Source organism: Pelophylax lessonae (genome assembly GCF_965119305.1).
Source record: "Pelophylax lessonae genome assembly, chromosome: 1".
NCBI classification, from domain to species: Eukaryota; Metazoa; Chordata; class Amphibia; order Anura; family Ranidae; genus Pelophylax; species Pelophylax lessonae.
The window spans coordinates 1,386,534-1,409,107 of record NC_138768.1 but is presented as its reverse complement, the minus strand read 5'-3'; the positions used below and the strand labels follow the sequence as shown (position 1 = coordinate 1,409,107).

General features: G+C 53.3%; 1 protein-coding gene across 2 annotated transcripts in view; it reads left to right on the top strand.

The window, feature by feature from the left end:
* The first annotated feature begins 3,666 nt into the window (after positions 1-3,666).
* Positions 3,667-22,574, top strand: part of PCGF1 (polycomb group ring finger 1) — a 37,449-nt gene continuing 18,541 nt past the window's right edge. For both annotated transcript variants that reach the window (XM_082262322.1, XM_082262321.1), the window contains exons 1-3: positions 3,667-3,801; positions 19,016-19,121; positions 22,384-22,536. In XM_082262322.1, the coding sequence (XP_082118448.1) occupies positions 3,715-3,801; positions 19,016-19,121; positions 22,384-22,536 (346 nt within the window). In that variant the 5' untranslated portion in view covers positions 3,667-3,714. The remainder of the gene's footprint in view (positions 3,802-19,015; positions 19,122-22,383; positions 22,537-22,574) is intronic.

Below are 22,574 nucleotides of genomic sequence, written 5' to 3'. Positions count from 1 at the left end.
GGGAGCAGAAAGAAGGGAGAATGAAGGGGGGGTCAGGAAGGAGGGAGTGGGGGGAGAAGGGGGGAGGGGGCAGGCAGGAGTGAGCAGAAAGGGGGGGGAAGGAGGGAGAAGGAAGGGGGCAGGAGGGAGAAGGGGGGTGGAGGGAGTCAGGAAGGAGGGAGGGCGGAAAGGAGGGAGAAGGGGGGGGTCAGGAAGGAGTGGGCAGGAAGGGGGGGGGCTTGGAAAGGACGGAGAAGGAAGGGGGATGAAGGAGGAAGAAGGTAGGTCAGGAAGGAGGGAAAAGGGGGGAGGGGGCAGGAAGGGGGAGAAGGGAGAAGGGGGGGTTGGAAAGGACGGAGAAGGAAGGGGGTGAAGGAGGGAGAAGGGAGGGGTCAGGAAGGAGAGAGCAGGAAGGGGGGGAGAAGGGGGGGGGAGGAGGTCAGGAAGGAGTGGGCAGAAAGGGGGGGAGGAGGGAGAAGGGGGGGGGGTTGGAAAGGACGGAGAAGGAAGGGGGTGAAGGAGGGAGAAGGTGGGGTCAGGAAGGAGTGAGTGGGGGGGAAGGAGGGAGAAGGACGGGGGGGAGGAGGGAGAAGGAAGGGGGAAGGGGGGGAAGGAGGGAGAAGGAAGGGGGCAGGAGGGAGTCAGGAAGGAGGGGGGGTCAGGAAGGAGGGGGCAGGAAGGGGGTGAAGGGAGTCAGGAAGGCGGGGAGAGGAAGGAGAGGGCAGGAGGCCAGGAGGGGGGGGGAGCAGAAAGAAGGGAGAATGAAGGGGGGGTCAGGAAGGAGGGAGTGGGGGGGAGAAGGGGGAGGGGGCAGGCAGGAGTGAGCAGAAAGGGGGGGGGAGGAGGGAGAAGGAAGGGGGAATGGGGGGGCAGGAGGGAGAAGGAAGGGGGGGAATGAAGGGGGCAGAAGGGAGAAGGGGGTGGAGGGAGTCAGGAAGGAGGGGGGGGGTCGGAAAGGAGAGAGAAGGAAGGAGGGAGAAGGGGGGGAAGGAGGTCAGAAAGGAGTGGGCAGGAAAGGAGGGAGGAGGAGGAGGTCAGGAAGGAGGGAGAAGGAAGGGGGGGCGAAGGAGGGAGAAGGAAGAGGGGGGGAAGGAGGGAGAAGGAAGGGGGGGGGGAAGGAGGGAGAAGGAAGGGGGGGAAGGAGGGAGAAGGAAGGGGGGGAAGGAGGGAGAAGGAAGGGGGGGAAGGAGGGAGAAGGAAGGGGGGGAAGGAGGGAGAAGGAAGGGGGGGGAGGTCAGGAAGGAGTGGGCAGGAATGGGGGAGGAGGGGGGGGGGTTGGAAAGGACGGAGAAGGAAGGGGGGAAGGGAGGGGGAAGGAAGGGGGGGCAGGGAGGAAGAAGGAAGGGAAAAGGGGAGGAATGAAGGGGGCAGGAGGGAGTCAGGAAGGAGGGGGGGGGGGTCGGAAAGGAGGGAGAAAGAAGGGGGAAAGGAGGGAGAAAGAAGGGGGTGAAGGAGGGAGAAGGAAGGGGGAAGGGGGGGAGGAATGAAGGAGGGGGGTTGGAAAGGAGAGAGAAGGAAGGGGTGAAGGAGGGAGAAGGGGGAGTCAGGGAGGAGTGAGTGGGGGAGAAGGGGGGAGGGTGCAGGAAGCCAGGAAGGGAGGGAGCAGAAAGGGGGACAGGAAGGATGGGGTGGGGGGGAAGGGGGGAGGGGGCAGGAAGGAGTGAGCAGAAAGGGGGGGGGAGGAGGGAGAAGGAAGGGGGGGAAGGAGGGAGAAGGAAGGGGGGGGAAGGAGGGAGAAGGAAGGGGGGGGAAGGAGGGAGAAGGAAGGGGGGGGAAGGAGGGAGAAGGAAGGGGGGGGGAGGAGGGAGAAGGAAGGGGGGGTGAAGGAGGGAGAAGGAAGGGGGGGTGAAGGAGGGAGAAGGAAGGGGGGGGGGAAGGAGGGAGAAGGAAGGGGGGGGGAGGAGGGGGTCAGGAAGGAGTGGGCAGGAAGGGGGGAGGAGGGAGAAGGGGGGGTTGGAAAGGACGGAGAAGGAAGGGGGTGAAGGAGGGAGAAGGGGGGTCAGGAAGGAGAGAGCAGGAAGGGGGTGAAGGGGGGGGGGAAGGAGGTCAGGAAGGAGTGGGCAGGAAGGGGGGGGAGGAGGGAGAAGGGGGGGTTGGAAAGGACAGAGAAGGAAGGGGGTGAAGGAAGGAGTTAGTGGGGGGGGAGAAGGGGGAGGGGGCAGGAAAGAGTGAGCAGAAAAGGGGGGAAGGGAGAAGGACGGGGGGGGGGGGAAAGGAGGGAGTCAGGAAGGAGGGAAAAAGGAATGGGGTGAAGGAGGGAGAAGGGGGGGAAGGGGGGCAGGAAGGGGGTGGAGGGAGTCAGGAAGGCGGGGAGAGGGGGGGGGGGAGGAAGGAGAGGGCAGGAAGCCAGGAGGGGGGGGGGAGCAGAAAGAAGGGAGAATGAAGGGGGGGTCAGGAAGGAGGGAGTGGGGGGGAGAAGGGGGGAGGGGGCAGGCAGGAGTGAGCAGAAAGGGGGGGGGGAGGAGGGAGAAGGAAGGGGGAATGGGGGGCAGGAGGGAGAAGGAAGGGGGAATGGGGGGCAGGAGGGAGAAGGAAGGGGGAATGGGGGGCAGGAGGGAGAAGGAAGGGGGCAGGAGGGAGAAGGGGGTTGGAGGGAGTCAGGAAGGAGAGGGGGTGGAAAGGAGGGAGAAGGGGGGGGGGTCAGGAAGGAGTGGGCTTGGAAAGGACGGAGAAGGAAGGGGGATGAAGGAGGAAGAAGGTGGGTCAGGAAGGAGGGAAAAGGGGGAGGGGGCAGGAAGGGGGAGAAGGGAGAAGGGGGGGTTGGAAAGGACGGAGAAGGACGGGGGAAGGGGGGGAAGGAGGGAGAAGGAAGGGGGCAGGAGGGAGTCAGGAAGGAGGGGGGGGTTAGGAAGGAGCGAAAAGGAAGGGGGTGAAGGAGGGCAGGAAGGAGGGGGCAGGAAGCCAGGAGGGGGGAGCAGAAAGAAGGGAGAATGAAGGGGGGGTCAGGAAGGAGGGAGTGGGGGGGAAGGGGGGAGGGGGCAGGAAGGGGGGGAGGACCGGGGGAGGAGGGAGAAGGGGGGGGTGAAGGAGAAGGAAGGGGGGGAGGGAGGAGTGAGTGGGGGAGAAGGGGGCAGGAAAGAGGGGGAGGGGGGAGAAGGGGGTGGAGCGAGTCAGGAAGGGGGGAGCAGAGGAAGGGGGAAGGAAGGAGGGGGTGAGAGGGAAGGAGGAGAGGAGGGGAATCAGGAAGAAGGGAGGCAGGAAGGGGGGGGGGGGTAATAAAGCGGTGAAGGCGGTCCTCCAGCTGACAGAGGAGCCGTGTAATTGGCTGCAGTAATGAAGTGCGGAGTTCCTCTGAAGAGCGACCAATCCCATGTATGTTGTATTAGGAGGGCGGAGCCACCAATCAGAGCTCCTCCCTCGGAACGCCCAGTGGGGTTTGGTGTTCCTCCTATGTAGGCCTTACATCTCCATCATATATACCGGGAGGGCGGAGCATTACAGAGGTTTAACTACTTCCTACAAAAGGGGTGACACCATAGGAACCGTACAGGAGGTCATGTGACCAGATGAGAGAATACAGGAGAGGAAATAGGATGAAGGAGGAGGTAATAAATCCTACACACCTCACCCGCCCTCATCCAACATGGCCGCCCGGGGCTCAGGAGGAGTGAGACGTCAGAATGGGCGGAGTCTGAGCTTTCCTTCCTATGTGACACTTATCGGAACGTTCCGTGCGTCATCACCATAGAAACTTACATCCGCCTACCTCCTGACGTCATCTCCCGAAAGAGGAAGATGGCGGCGCCCGGAGACACGATGATCGCTATGAGGCTCCGGAACCAATTACAGTCCGTGTATAAGATGGACCCCCTGAGGAACGAGGTACTTACCGGCCTGACCACCTACCTACCCCTATATACCGTACTACCCACCTACCTCCCCCTATATACCGTACTACCCACCTACCACCCCCTATATACCGTACTACCCACCTACCTCCCCCTATATACCGTCCTACCCACCTACCTCCCCCTATATACCGTCCTACCCACCTACCTCCCCCTATATACCGTCCTACCCACCTACCACCCCCTATATACCGTACTACCCACCTACCTCCCCTATATACCGTACTACCCACCTACCACCCCCTATATACCGTCCTACCCACCTACCTCCCCCTATATACCGTCCTACCCACCTACCTCCCCCTATATACCGTCCTACCCACCTACCTCCCTCTATATACCGTACTACCCACCTACCTACCCCTATATACCGTCCTACCCACCTACCACCCCCTATATACCGTCCTACCCACCTACCTCCCCTATATACCGTCCTACCCACCTACCTCCCCCTATATACCGTCCTACCCACCTACCTCCCCCTATATACCGTCCTACCCACCTACCTCCCCTATATACCGTCCTACCCACCTACCTCCCCCTATATACCGTCCTACCCACCTACCTCCCCCTATATACCGTCCTACCCACCTACCTCCCCCTATATACCGTCCTACCCACCTACCACCCCCTATATACCGTCCTACCCACCTACCTCCCCCTATATACCGTCCTACCCACCTACCTCCTATATACCGTCCTACCCACCTACCTACCCCTATATACTGTCCTACCCACCTACCTCCCCCTATATACCGTCCTACCCACCTACCTCCCCCTATATACCGTACTACCCACCTACCTCCCCTATATACCGTACTACCCACCTACCTCCCCCTATATACCGTACTACCCACCTACCTCCCACCTATATACCGTACTACCCACCTACCTCCCCCCTATATACCGTACTACCCACCTACCTCCCCCCTATATACCGTACTACCCACCTACCTCCCCCCTATATACCGTACTACCCACCTACCACCCCCTATATACCGTACTACCCACCTACCTCCCCCCTATATACCGTACTACCCACCCCCTATATACTGTACTACCCACCTACCTCCCCCTATATACCGTCCTACCCACCTACCTCCTATATACCGTCCTACCCACCTACCTACCCCTATATACTGTCCTACCCACCTACCTCCCCCTATATACCGTCCTACCCACCTACCTCCCCCTATATACCGTACTACCCACCTACCTCCCCTATATACCGTCCTACCCACCTACCACCCCCTATATACCGTACTACCCACCTACCTCCCACCTATATACCGTACTACCCACCTACCTCCCCCCTATATACCGTACTACCCACCTACCTCCCCCCTATATACCGTACTACCCACCTACCTCCCCCCTATATACCGTACTACCCACCTACCACCCCCTATATACTGTACTACCCACCTACCTCCCTCTATATACCGTCCTACCCACCCCCTATATACTGTACTACCCACCTACCTCCCCCTATATACCGTCCTACCCACCTACCTCCTATATACCGTCCTACCCACCTACCTACCCCTATATACTGTCCTACCCACCTACCTCCCCCTATATACCGTCCTACCCACCTACCTCCCCCTATATACCGTACTACCCACCTACCTCCCCTATATACCGTCCTACCCACCTACCACCCCCTATATACCGTACTACCCACCTACCTCCCACCTATATACCGTACTACCCACCTACCACCCCCTATATACCGTACTACCCACCTACCTCCCCCCTATATACCGTACTACCCACCTACCTCCCCCCTATATACCGTACTACCCACCTACCACCCCCTATATACTGTACTACCCACCTACCTCCCTCTATATACCGTCCTACCCACCTACCTCCCCCTATATACCGTACTACCCACCTACCACCCCCTATATACCGTACTACCCACCTACCACCCCCTATATACCATACTACCCACCTACCACCCCCTATATACCGTACTACCCACCTACCACCCCCTATATACCATACTACCCACCTACCTCCCCCTATATACCATACTACCCACCTACCACCCCCTATATACTGTACTACCCACCTACCACCCCCTATATACCGTACTACCCACCTACCACCCCCTATATACCGTACTACCCACCTACCACCCCCTATATACTGTACTACCCACCTACCTCCCTCTATATACCGTCCTACCCACCTACCACCCCCTATATACCGTACTACCCACCTACCACCCCCTATATACCATACTACCCACCTACCACCCCCTATATACCGTACTACCCACCTACCACCCCCTATATACCGTACTACCCACCTACCACCCCCTATATACCATACTACCCACCTACCACCCCCTATATACCGTACTACCCACCTACCACCCCCTATATACCATACTACCCACCTACCTCCCCCTATATACCGTCCTACCCACCTACCTCCCCCTATATACCGTCCTACCCACCTACCTCCCCCTATATACCGTCCTACCCACCTACCTCCTATATACCGTCCTACCCACCTACCTCCCCCTATATACCGTACTACCCACCTACCTCCCCCTATATACCGTCCTACCCACCTACCTCCTATATACCGTCCTACCCACCTACCACCCCCTATATACCATACTACCCACCTACCTCCCTCTATATACCGTCCTACCCACCTACCTCCTATATACCGTCCTACCCACCTACCACCCCCTATATACCATACTACCCACCTACCTACCCCTATATACCGTCCTACCCACCTACCTCCCCCTATATACCGTACTACCCACCTACCTCCCCCTATATACCGTACTACCAACCTACCTCCCCCTATATACCGTACTACCAACCTACCTCCCCCTATATACCGTACTGCCCACCTACCTCCCCCTATATACCGTACTACCCACCTACCTCCCCCTATATATACCGTACTACCAACCTACCTCCCCCTATATACCGTACTACCCACCTACCTCCCCCTATATACCGTACTACCCACCTACCTCCCCCTATATACCGTACTACCCACCTACCTCCCCCTATATACCGTACTACCCACCTTCCTCCCCCTATATACCGTACTACCCACCTACCTCCCCCTATATACCGTACTACCAACCTACCTCCCTCTATATACCGTACTACCCACCCCCTATATACTGTACTACCCACCTACCTCCCCCTATATACCGTACTACCCACCTACCTCCCCCTATATACCGTCCTACCCACCTACCTCACCCTATATACCGTCCTACCCACCTACCTACCCCTATATACTCTACTACCCACCTACCTACCCCCTATATACCGTACTACCCACCTACCTCCCCCTATATACCGTACTACCCACCTACCTCCCCCTATATACCGTACTACCCACCTACCTCCCCCTATATACCGTACTACCCACCTACCTACTCCCTATATACCGTACTACCCACCTACCTACCCCCTATATACCGTACTACCCACCTACCTCCCCCTATATACCGTACTACCCACCTACCTCCCCCCTATATACCGTACTACCCACCTACCTCCTCCTATATACCGTACTACCCACCTACCACCCCCTATATACCGTCCTACCCACCTACCACCCCCTATATACCGTACTACCCACCTACCTCCCTCTATATACCGTACTACCCACCTACCTCCCCTTATATACCGTACTACCCACCTACCTCCCCCTATATACCGTACTACCCACCTACCTACCTCCCCTTATATACCGTACTACCCACCTACCTCCCCTTATATACCGTACTACCCACCTACCTCCCCCTATATACCGTACTACCCACCTACCTCCCCCTATATACCGTACTACCTACCTACCCCTATATACTGTACTACCCACCTACCTCCCCCTATATACTGTACTACCCACCTACCTCCCCCTATATACCGTACTACCCACCTACCTACCCTATATACCGTACTACCCACCTACCTACCCTATATACCGTACTACCCACCTACCACCCCCTAAATACCATACTACCCACCTACCTCCCCCTATATACCGTACTACCCACCTACCTACCCTATATACCGTCCTACCCACCTACCTCCCTCTATATACCGTACTACCCACCTACCTACCCCCTATATACCGTACTACCCACCTACCTCACCCTATATACCGTCCTACCCACCTACCTACCCCTATATACTCTACTACCCACCTACCTACCCCCTATATACCGTACTACCCACCTACCTCCCCCCCTATATACCGTACTACCCCCTATATACCGTACTACCCACCTACCTCCCCCTATATACCGTACTGCCAACCCACCTACCTCCCCCTATATACCGTACTACCCACCTACCTACCCTATATACCGTACTACCCACCTACCACCCCCTAAATACCATACTACCCACCTACCTACCCTCTATATACCGTACTACCCACCTACCTCCCCCTATATACCGTACGACCCACCCACCCCCTAAATACCATACTACCCACCTACCTCCCCCTATATACCGTACTACCCACCTACCTCCCCCTATATACCGTCCTACCCACCTACCTCCCCCTATATACCGTACTACCCACCTACCTACCCTATATACCGTACTACCCACCTACCTACCCCCTATATACCGTACTACCCACCTACCTCCCCCTATATACCGTACTACCCACCTACCTCCCCCTATATACCGTACGACCCACCCACCCCCTAAATACCATACTACCCACCTACCTACCCCCTATATACCGTACTACCCACCTACCTCCCCCTATATACCGTACTACCCACCTACCTCCCCCTATATACCGTACTACCCACCTACCTCCCCCTATATACCGTACTACCCACCTACCTCCCCCTATATACCGTACTACCCACCTACCTCCCCCTATATACTGTACTACCCACCTACCTCCCCCTATATACTGTACTACCCACCTACCTCCCCCTATATACCGTACTACCCACCTACCTCCCCCTATATACTGTACTACCCACCTACCTCCCCCTATATACCGTCCTACCCACCTACCACCCCCTAAATACCATACTACCCACCTACCTCCCCCTATATACCGTACTACCCACCTACCTCCCCCTATATACCGTACTACCCACCTACCTCCCCCTATATACCGTACTACCCACCTACCTCCCCCTATATACCGTCCTACCCACCTACCTCCCCCTATATACCGTCCTACCCACCTACCTCCCCCTATATACCGTACTACCCACCTACCTCCCCCTATATACCGTACTACCCACCTACCTCCCCATATATACCGTACTACCCACCTACCTACCCCCTATATACCGTACTACCCACCTACCTCACCCTATATACCGTCCTACCCACCTACCTACCCCTATATACTCTACTACCCACCTACCTACCCCCTATATACCGTACTACCCACCTACCTCCCCCCTATATACCGTACTACCCCCTATATACCGTACTACCCACCTACCTCCCCCTATATACCGTACTGCCAACCCACCTACCTCCCCCTATATACCGTACTACCCACCTACCTACCCTATATACCGTACTACCCACCTACCACCCCCTAAATACCATACTACCCACCTACCTACCCCCTATATACTGTACTACCCACCTACCTCCCCCTATATACCGTACTACCCACCTACCTCCCCCTATATACCGTACGACCCACCCCCTAAATACCATACTACCCACCTACCTCCCCCTATATACCGTCCTACCCACCTACCTCCCCCTATATACCGTACTACCCACCTACCTACCCTATATACCGTACTACCCACCTACCTACCCCCTATATACCGTACGACCCACCCACCCCCTAAATACCATACTACCCACCTACCTACCCCCTATATACCGTCCTACCCACCTACCTCCCCCTATATACCGTCCTACCCACCTACCTCCCTCTATATACCGTACTACCCACCTACCTCCCTCTATATACCGTACTACCCACCTACCTCCCCCTTATATACCGTACTACCCACCTACCTACCCCTATATACCGTACTACCCACCTACCTACCCCCTATATACCGTACTACCCACCTACCTCCCCCTATATACCGTACTACCCACCTACCTCCCCCTATATACCGTACGACCCACCTACCTCCCCCTATATACCGTACTACCCACCTACCTCCCCCTATATACCGTACTACCCACCTACCTCCCCCTATATACCGTACTACCCACCTACCTCCCCCTATATACCGTACTACCCACCTACCACCCCCTATATACCGTACTACCCACCTACCACCCCCTATATACCGTACTACCCACCTACCCCCCCTATATACCGTACTACCCACCTACCCCCCCTATATACCGTACTACCCACCTACCTCCCCCCTATATACCGTACTACCCACCTACCACCCCCTATATACCGTACTACCCACCTACCACCCCCTATATACCGTACTACCCACCTACCACCCCCTATATACCGTACTACCCACCTACCTCCCCCTATATACCGTACTACCCACCTACCTCCCCCTATATACCGTACTACCCACCTACCTTCCCCCTATATACCATACTACCCACCTACCTACCCTCTATATACCGTACTACCCACCTACCTCCCCCTATATACCGTACTACCAACCCACCTACCTCCCCCTATATACCGTACTACCCACCTACCTTCCCCCTATATACCGTACTACCCACCTACCTCCCCCTATATACCGTCCTACCCACCTACCTCCCCCTATATACCGTACTACCCATCTACCTACTCCCTATATACCGTACTACCCACCTACCTACCCTCTATATACCGTACTACCCACCTACCTACCCTCTATATACCGTCCTACCCACCTACCTCCCCCTATATACCGTACTACCAACCCACCTACCTCCCCCTATATACCGTACTACCCACCTACCTTCCCCCTATATACCGTACTACCCACCTACCTCCCCCTATATACCGTCCTACCCACCTACCTCCCCCTATATACCGTACTACCCACCTACCTACCCTCTATATACCGTACTACCCACCTACCTACCCTCTATATACCGTCCTACCCACCTACCTCCCCCTATATACTGTACTACCCACCTACCTCCCTCTATATACCGTACTACCCACCTACCTCCCCTATATTCCGTACGACCCACCTATCTCCCCCCTATATACCGTACTACCCACCTACCTCCCCCTATATACCGTCCTACCCACCTACCTCCCCCTATATACCGTACTACCCACCTACCTACTCCCTATATACCGTACTACCCACCTACCTACCCTCTATATACCGTACTACCCACCTACCTACCCTCTATATACCGTCCTACCCACCTACCTCCCCCTATATACTGTACTACCCACCTACCTCCCTCTATATACCGTACTACCCACCTACCTCCCCTATATTCCGTACGACCCACCTATCTCCCCCCTATATACCGTACTACCCACCTACCTCCCCCTATATACCGTCCTACCCACCTACCTCCCCCTATATACCGTACTACCCACCTACCTACTCCCTATATACCGTACTACCCACCTACCTACCCTCTATATACCGTACTACCCACCTACCTACCCTCTATATACCGTCCTACCCACCTATCTCCCCCCTATATACTGTACTACCCACCTATCTCCCCCCTATATACCGTACTACCCACCTACCTCCCCCTATATACCGTACTATCCACCTACCTACCACCTATATACCGCCCTGCCCACCTACCTATACTCTATACCGTCCTGCCCACCCAACTACCACCTGTATACCTTCTTACACACCTACCCACTATATACACACCCTGAGGAAAGAGGTACTTACCATATTATCCACCCAACTACCCCCTATATACCGTACTACCCACCTACCTACCTCCTATATACCATACTACCCACCTACCTCCCTCTATATCCGTACTACCCACCTACCTACCCCTATATACCGTACTACCCACCTATCTATCCCCTATATACTGTACTACCCACCTACATATCCCCTATATACCGTACTACCCACCTACCTCCCCCCTATATACCGTACTACCCACCTACCTCCCCTATATACCGTACTACCCACCTACCTACCCCTATATACCATACTACCCACCTACCTACCCCTATATACTGTACTACCCACCTATCTATCCCCTATATACTGTACTACCCACCTACCTATCCCCTATATACTGTACTACCCACCCACCTACCCCCTATATTCCGTACTAACCATCTTCCCCCCCTACATACCGTACTGCCCACCCAACTACTCCCTATATACCGTACTACCCACCTACCTCCCCCTATATACCATACTACCCACCTACCTCCCCTATATACCGTCCTACCCACCTACCTCCTATATACCGTCCTACCCACCTACCTCCCCCTATATACCGTCCTACCCACCTACCACCCCCTATATACCGTACTACCCACCTACCTCCCCCTATATACCATACTACCCACCTACCTCCCCCTATATACCGTACTACCTACCCACCTCCTACATACTGTGCTTCCTACCTACCCCTATATACTGTACTACTAACCAAACTATCCTCCCATATACCGTACTACCCACTCAACTACCCTCCTACCTCCTATATACCGTACTACCCACTCAACTACCCTCCTGTATTCCGTACTACCCACTCAACTTCCCTCCTACCTCCTATATACCGTACTACCCACTCAACTACCCTCCTACCCCCTGTATACCGTACTACCCACTCAACTTCCCCACCTATATACCGTACTACCCACTCAACTACCCTCCTACCTCCCTATATTCCTCCCTGCCCACCTTTCTTCCCCCTATATATTGTCCTATCTTCCTTCCTACCCACGATTTACCTTTCTACCCACCCAACCACCTTCCTACCTCCTACTTACCCTCGTTCATCCCTGTGTACATTACTACCCACCTATGCTCACTCACCTACCCTCCTACCTCCCTTTATACCTTACTACCCACCTATCCCCTATATACCATCCTGCCCCACTATATACCTTACTGCCCACCCAACTATCCTCCTATCTCCCTTAATACCTTACATATACCGTACTACCCACCTACCTACCTATCTTTATACGTTACTACCCTCCTACCTACCTATATACCTTACTACCCTGGAATGAAGTACTTACTACCCACTGAACTACCCTTCTACCCCTATATACACCATCGACCCCCGAGGAACGAGGTATGTACCTTACTTCCAACTAAACTACCCTTTATATACCATACATCCCCTAAGGAACGAGGTATGTACCTTACTATCCACTGAACTACACCCCCCCCCCCCCTTTAGATACATTATGCATTCCCCAAGGCAGGAGGTGAACACTTTACTACCCACCCATCCTCCTATATACACAATGGACCCCCTGAGGAACGAGCTACTTACTACCTACTGGACTTCCCACCCCTGTACACCATGGATCCCCAGAGGAACAAGGTACTTACTACCCACTGAGCTACACTTCTACCCTCCTATATGCACCATGAATCCCCCATGGAATGAGGTTTGTATCTTACTACCCACCCAACTACCCACCTCATCATATACACAAGGGATCCCCTGAGGAAAAAGGTAGTTACTACCCACTGAATTTCCCTCTTACCCCTCTGTATACACCATGGATTCCCGGGGGAGCAGGATACTACCCACCCAACTACCTTCCTCCCCCCTATTTACACAAGGGATCTCCTGAGGAATGAGGTATGTACCTTACTACCCAGCCAACTACCCTTCTTCCCCTAAATACAAGATGGATTCTTGGAGGAATGAAGTATGTACCTTACTACCCACTGAACTATCCTCCCCCATATATAAGATAGACATCCTGGTGAACAAAGTACATACTAACCACTGAACTACCCTACTCTCTCCTTATATGGAAGATGGCTCTCAGAGGATTGAGGTATATACCTTACTGCCCATCCAACTACTCCTTTTACCACCCTAAATACAAGGTGGACCCTCCCTTGGAAAACAAGGTATGTACCTTACTACCCATCGAGCTATCCTCCATATATAGAAGATGGACCCCAGGTAGGCGAGGTACTTTTGTACTACCCATTGAACTACTCCCACCTCATACATACTACGAGAGGAACAAGCTATGTACTACCCACTGAACTTCCCTATGACCTATCTAGATACACAATGGATCCTCTGAGGAACAAGGTACATACCCTACTACCCACCCAACTACCCTGCTACCTTTCTATAAGCTCCATGCGTCCCCTGAGGAATGAGGTACGTACCTTACTACCCTCCTACACCCCTATATATACAAGATGGACCCCCTGAGGAACAAGGTACGTACTACCCACTGAACTATCTAGATACACAATGGATCCTCTGAGGAACAAGACATTTGCCTTACTACCCACCCAACTACCTTCCTTTACCCCTATATACAAGATGGACCCACTAAGGAATGAGGCATGTACCCCCCTACCCACTGAACTACCCTCCCCCAACATAGACCCCTGAAGTATGAGATACTTAACATACTACCCACCCAACTACCCTCCTATATACATCATAGATTCCATGGGGAATAAGGTACCATACTACCCACCCATCTACCCTCCTATATACATCATAGATTCCATGGGGAATAAGGTACCATACTACCCACCCATCTACCCTCCTATATACATCATAGATTCCATGGGGAATGAGGTACCATACTACCCACCCAACTACCCTCCTATATACATCATAGATTCCATGGGGAATGAGGTACCATACTACCCACCCAACTACCCTCCTATATACATCATAGATTCCATGGGGAATAAGGTACCATACTACCCACCCAACTACCCTCCTATATACATCATAGATTCCATGGGGAATAAGGTACCATACTACCCACCCAACTACCCTCCTATATACATCATAGATTCCATGGGGAATGAGGTACCATACTACTCACCCAACTACCCTCCTATATACATCATAGATTCCATGGGGAATAAGGTACCATACTACCCACCCAACTACCCTCCTATATACATCATAGATTCCATGGGGAATGAGGTACCATACTACCCACCCAACTACCCTCCTATATACATCATAGATTCCATGGGGAATAAGGTACCATACTACCCACCCAACTACCCTCCTATATACACCATAGATTCCATGGGGAATGAGGTACCATACTACCCACCCAACTACCCTCCTATATACATCATAGATTCCATGGGGAATGAGGTACCATACTACCCACCCAACTACCCTCCTATATACATCATAGATTCCATGGGGAATAAGGTACCATACTACCCACCCAACTACCCTCCTATATACATCATAGATTCCATGGGGAATGAGGTACCATACTACCCACCCAACTACCCTCCTATATACATCATAGATTCCATGGGGAATGAGGTACCATACTACCCACCCAACTACCCTCCTATATACATCATAGATTCCATGGGGAATAAGGTACCATACTACCCACCCAACTACCCTCCTATATACATCATAGATTCCATGGGGAATGAGGTACCATACTACCCACCCAACTACCCTCCTATATACATCATAGATTCCATGGGGAATAAGGTACCATACTACCCACCCAACTACCCTCCTATATACATCATAGATTCCATGGGGAATGAGGTACCATACTACCCACCCAACTACCCTCCTATATACATCATAGATTCCATGGGGAATGAGGTACCATACTACCCACCCAACTACCCTCCTATATACATCATAGATTCCATGGGGAATGAGGTACCATACTACCCACCCAACTACCCTCCTATATACATCATAGATTCCATGGGGAATAAGGTACCATACTACCCACCCAACTACCCTCCTATATACATCATAGATTCCATGGGGAATGAGGTACCATACTACCCACCCAACTACCCTCCTATATACATCATAGATTCCATGGGGAATGAGGTACCATACTACCCACCCAACTACCCTCCTATATACATCATAGATTCCATGGGGAATGAGGTACCATACTACCCACCCAACTACCCTCCTATATACATCATAGATTCCATGGGGAATGAGGTACCATACTACCCACCCAACTACCCTCCTATATACATCATAGATTCCATGGGGAATAAGGTACCATACTACCCACCCAACTACCCTCCTATATACATCATAGATTCCATGGGGAATAAGGTACCATACTACCCACCCAACTACCCTCCTATATACATCATAGATTCCATGGGGAATGAGGTACCATACTACCCACCCAACTACCCTCCTATATACATCATAGATTCCATGGGGAATAAGGTACCATACTACCCACCCAACTACCCTCCTATATACATCTTAGATTCCATGGGGAATAAGGTACCATACTACCCACCCAACTACCCTCCTATATACATCTTAGATTCCATGGGGAATGAGGTACCATACTACCCACCCAACTACCCTCCTATATACATCATAGATTCCATGGGGAATGAGGTACCATACTACCCACCCAACTACCCTCCTATATACATCATAGATTCCATGGGGAATGAGGTACCATACTACCCACCCAACTACCCTCCTATATACATCATAGATTCCATGGGGAATGAGGTACCATACTACCCACCCAACTACCCTCCTATATACATCATAGATTCCATGGGGAATGAGGTACCATACTACCCACCCAACTACCCTCCTATATACATCATAGATTCCATGGGGAATGAGGTACCATACTACCCACCCAACTACCCTCCTATATACATCATAGATTCCATGGGGAATGAGGTACCATACTACCCACCCAACTACCCTCCTATATACATCATAGATTCCATGGGGAATAAGGTACCATACTACCCACCCAACTACCCTCCTATATACATCATAGATTCCATGGGGAATGAGGTACCATACTACCCACCCAACTACCCTCCTATATACATCATAGATTCCATGGGGAATGAGGTACCATACTACCCACCCAACTACCCTCCTATATACATCATAGATTCCATGGGGAATGAGGTACCATACTACCCACCCAACTACCCTCCTATATACATCATAGATTCCATGGGGAATGAGGTACCATACTACCCACCCAACTACCCTCCTGTATACATCATAGATTCAATGGGGAATGAGGTACCATACTACCCACCCAAATACCCTCCTATATACATCATAGATTCCATGGGGAATGAGGTACCATACTACCCACCCAACTACCCTCCTATATACATCATAGATTCCATGGGGAATGAGGTACCATACTACCCACCCAACTACCCTCCTATATACATCATAGATTCCATGGGGAATAAGGTACCATACTACCCACCCAACTACCCTCCTATATACATCATAGATTCCATGGGGAATGAGGTACCATACTACCCACCCAACTACCCTCCTATATACACCATAGATTCCATGGGGAATGAGGTACCATACTACCCACCCAACTACCCTCCTATATACATCATAGATTCCATGGGGAATGAGGTACCATACTACCCACCCAACTACCCTCCTATATACATCATAGATTCCATGGGGAATGAGGTACCATACTACCCACCCAACTACCCTCCTATATACATCTTAGATTCCATGGGGAATGAGGTACCATACTACCCACCCAACTACCCTCCTATATACATCTTAGATTCCATGGGGAATAAGGTACCATACTACCCACCCAACTACCCTCCTATATACATCATAGATTCCATGGGGAATGAGGTACCATACTACCCACCCAACTACCCTCCTATATACATCATAGATTTCATGGGGTATGAGGTACCATACTACCCACCCAACTACCCTCCTATATACATCATAGATTCCATGGGGAATAAGGTACCATACTACCCACCCAACTACCCTCCTATATACATCTTAGATTCCATGGGGAATAAGGTACCATACTACCCACCCAACTACCCTCCTATATACATCATAGATTCCATGGGGAATGAGGTACCATACTACCCACCCAACTACCCTCCTATATACACCATAGATTCCATGGGGAATGAGGTACCATACTACCCACCCAACTACCCTCCTATATACATCATAGATTCCATGGGGAATGAGGTACCATACTACCCACCCAACTACCCTCCTATATACATCATAGATTCCATGGGGAATGAGGTACCATACTACCCACCCAACTACCCTCCTATATACATCATAGATTTCATGGGGTATGAGGTACCATACTACCCACCCAACTACCCTCCTATATACATCATAGATTCCATGGGGAATAAGGTACCATACTACCCACCCAACTACCCTCCTATATACATCATAGATTCCATGGGGAATGAGGTACCATACTACCCACCCAACTACCCTCCTATATAAATCATAGATTCCATGGGGAATGAGGTACCATACTACCCACCCAACTACCCTCCTATATACATCATAGATTCCATGGGGAATGAGGTACCATACTACCCACCCAACTACCCTCCTATATACACCATAGATTCCATGGGGAATGAGGTACCATACTACCCACCCAACTACCCTCCTATATACATCATAGATTCCATGGGGAATGAGGTACCATACTACCCACCCAACTACCCTCCTATATACACCATAGATTCCATGGGGAATGAGGTACCATACTACCCACCCAACTACCCTCCTATATACATCATAGATTCCATGGGGAATGAGGTACCATACTACCCACCCAACTACCCTCCTATATACATCATAGATTCCATGGGGAATGAGGTACCTTACTACCCACCCAACTACCCTCCTATTTAAAACATGCGCCCCCCCACCCCCAAAATGAGGTACCTTACTACCCACCCATCTACCCTCCTATATAAAACATGCACCCCCCACCCCCAAAATGAGGTACCTTACTACCCACCCAACTACCCTCCTATATAAAACATGCGCCCCCCACCCCCGAAATGAGGTACCTTACTACCCGCTGAACTACCTATCCCCCCACCTTCCTATATATGATGAACCCCGGGGGGGGGGGGGAGGGACAAGGTAACTAACTACCTACCTAACTATCTACCCATCCACCTATATTACTGTATACTACTCACCTGTCCTACTGCCCACCCACCTACTCCCCGCCCCCCTGTGACTCCGCCTCCTCTGTGGTTACAGGAAGTGGTGAAGGTGAAGATAAAGGAGTTGAATGAACAGATTGTTTGTTATCTCTGTGCCGGATATTTCATAGACGCCACAACCATCACCGAGTGCCTCCACACCTGTGAGTACCTACCTCCGGGGGAGGGGATGAACCTACCTCCGGGGGAGGGGATAGGAAGTAAGCTGCTCCTCTTCTCCCCTGCAGTCTGTAATAGTGAAGTGGAGGAGGAGGAGGTTGAAGGTGGGAGTAGATGGGGGGGGGGTTGTGTGGGGGTGGATGATGGGGGGGTGGTAGGAAGTGTGTTGCTCCTCACGCTGTGCTCCTCTTCTCCCCTGCAGTCTGTAAGAGTTGTATAGTGGAGGATGGGTGGGGGGTTGGGTGGGGTTGTTGGATGGTGGGGGTTGGAGTAGATGGGGGAGGGGTTGGATGGTGGGGGTTGGAGTAGATGGGGGGGAGGGTGTTGGATGGTGGGGGGTTGGAGTAGATGGGGGGGAGGGTGTTGGATGGTGGGGGGTTGGAGTAGATGGGGGGGAGGGTGTTGGATGGTGGGGGTTGGAGTAGATGGGGGGGGGAGGGTGTTGGATGGTGGGGGGTCGGAGTAGATGGGGGAGGGGTTGGATGGTGGGGGTTGGATGGTGGGGGTTGGAGTAGATGGGGGAGGGGTTGGATGGTGGGGGTTGGAGTAGATGGGGGAGGGGTTGGATGGTGGGGGTTGGAGTAGATGGGGGGGAGGGTGTTGGATGGTGGGGGTTGGAGTAGATGGGGGGGGGAGGGTGTTGGATGGTGGGGGGTCGGAGTAGATGGGGGAGGGGTTGGATGGTGGGGGTTGGATGGTGGGGGTTGGAGTAGATGGGGGAGGGGTTGGATGGTGGGGGTTGGAGTAGATGGGGGAGGGGTTGGATGGTGGGGGTTGGAGTAGATGGGGGGGAGGGTGTTGGATGGTGGGGGTTGGAGTAGATGGGGGGGGGAGGGTGTTGGATGGTGGGGGGTCGGAGTAGATGGGGGAGGGGTTGGATGGTGGGGGTTGGATGGTGGGGGTTGGAGTAGATGGGGGAGGGGTTGGATGGTGGGGGGTTGGAGTAGATGGGGGGGAGGGTGTTGGATGGTGGGGGTTGGAGTAGATGGGGGGGAGGGTGTTGGATGGTGGGGGTTGGAGTAGATGGGGGAGGGGTTGGATGGTGGTGGCAGGAAGTAATTTTCTCCTCTTCTCCCCTGCAGTCTGTAAGAGTTGTATAGTGAAGTGGAGGATGGGGGGGGGGGGTGTTGGATAGTGGGGGTTGGAGTAGATGGGGGGGGGGGGTTGGGTGGGGGTGGACGATGGGGGGGGGTAGGAGTAGATGATGATGGGGTAGGAAGTAATTTTCTCCTCTTCTCCCCTGCAGTCTGTAAGAGTTGTATAGTGAAGTGGAGGATGGGGGGGGGGGGTGTTGGATGGTGGGGGTTGGAGTAGATGGGGGGGGGGGGGTTGGGTGGGGGTGGACGATGGGGGGGGTAGGAGTAGATGATGATGGGGTAAGAAGTAATTTTCTCCTCTTCTCCCCTGCAGTCTGTAAGAGTTGTATAGTGAAGTGGAGGATGGGGGGGGGGGGTGTTGGATGGTGGGGGTTGGAGTAGATGGGGGGGGGGGTTGGGTGGGGGTGGACGATGGGGGGGTAGGAGTAGATGATGATGGGGTAAGAAGTAATTTTCTCCTCTTCTCCCCTGCAGTCTGTAAGAGTTGTATAGTGAAGTGGAGGATGGGGGGGGGGGGTGTTGGATAGTGGGGGTTGGAGTAGATGGGGGGGGGGGGTTGGGTGGGGGTGGACGATGGGGGGGGTAGGAGTAGATGATGATGGGGTAGGAAGTAATTTTCTCCTCTTCTCCCCTGCAGTCTGTAAGAGTTGTATAGTGAAGTGGAGGATGGGGGGGGGGGGGGGTGTTGGATGGTGGGGGTTGGAGTAGATGGGGGGGGGGGGTTGGGTGGGGGTGGACGATGGGGGGGGGTAGGAGTAGATGATGATGGGGTAGGAAGTAATTTTCTCCTCTTCTCCCCTGCAGTTTGTAAGAGTTGTATAGTGAAGTGGAGGATGGGGGGGGGGGGTGGTGTTGGATGGTGGGGGTTGGAGTAGATGGGGGGGGGGGTTGGGTGGGGGTGGACGATGGGGGGGTAGGAGTAGATGATGATGGGGTAAGAAGTAATTTTCTCCTCTTCTCCCCTGCAGTCTGTAAGAGTTGTATAGTGAAGTGGAGGATGGGGGGGGGGTGTTGGATGGTGGGGGTTGGAGTAGATGGGGGGGGGGGGGTTGGGTGGGGGTGGACGATGGGGGGGGTAGGAGTAGATGATGATGGGGTAGGAAGTAATTTTCTCCTCTTCTCCCCTGCAGTCTGTAAGAGTTGTATAGTGAAGTGGAGGATGGGGGGGGGGGGGTGTTGGATGGTGGGGGTTGGAGTAGATGGGGGGGGGGGTTGGGTGGGGGTGGACGATGGGGGGGGTAGGAGTAGATGATGATGGGGTAAGAAGTAATTTTCTCCTCTTCTCCCCTGCAGTCTGTAAGAGTTGTATAGTGAAGTGGAGGATGGGGGGGGGGGTGTTGGATAGTGGGGGTTGGAGTAGATGGGGGGGGGGGGGTTGGGTGGGGGTGGACGATGGGGGGGGTAGGAGTAGATGATGATGGGGTAAGAAGTAATTTTCTCCTCTTCTCCCCTGCAGTCTGTAAGAGTTGTATAGTGAAGTGGAGGATGGGGGGGGGGGGTGTTGGATGGTGGGGGTTGGAGTAGATGGGGGGGGGGGGTTGGGTGGGGGTGGACGATGGGGGGGGTAGGAGTAGATGATGATGGGGTAGGAAGTAATTTTCTCCTCTTCTCCCCTGCAGTCTGTAAGAGTTGTATAGTGAAGTGGAGGATGGGGGGGGGGGGTGTTGGATGGTGGGGGTTGGAGTAGATGGGGGGGGGGTTGGGTGGGGGTGGACGATGGGGGGGTAGGAGTAGATGATGATGGGGTAAGAAGTAATTTTCTCCTCTTCTCCCCTGCAGTCTGTAAGAGTTGTATAGTGAAGTGGAGGATGGTGGGGGGTTGGAGTAGATGGTGGGGGGGGGGGAGGGTGTTGGATGATGGTGGGGGGTTGGAGTGGATGGTGGGGGGAGGTGTTGGATGATGGTGGGGGTTGGAGTAGATGGGGGGAGGTGTTGGATGGTGGGGGTTGGAGTAGATGGGGGAGGGGTTGGATGGTGGTAAGAAGTAATTTTCTCCTCTTCTCCCCTGCAGTCTGTAAGAGTTGTATAGTGAAGTGGAGGATGGGGGGGGGGGTGTTGGATGGTGGGGGTTGGGTGGGGGTGGACGATGGGGGGGTAGGAGTAGATGATGATGGGGTAGGAAGTAATTTTCTCCTCTTCTCCCCTGCAGTCTGTAAGAGTTGTATAGTGAAGTATCTGCAGACCAGTAAGTATTGTCCTCTATGTAATATAAAGATCCATGAGACCCAACCGCTCCTCAACCTCAAACTGGACCGCGTCATGCAGGACATCGTCTACAAGCTGGTGCCCCGCCTCCAGGAGAGTGAGTGTCTGCTGTGACTCCTCCCCTTCCCTGTCCTC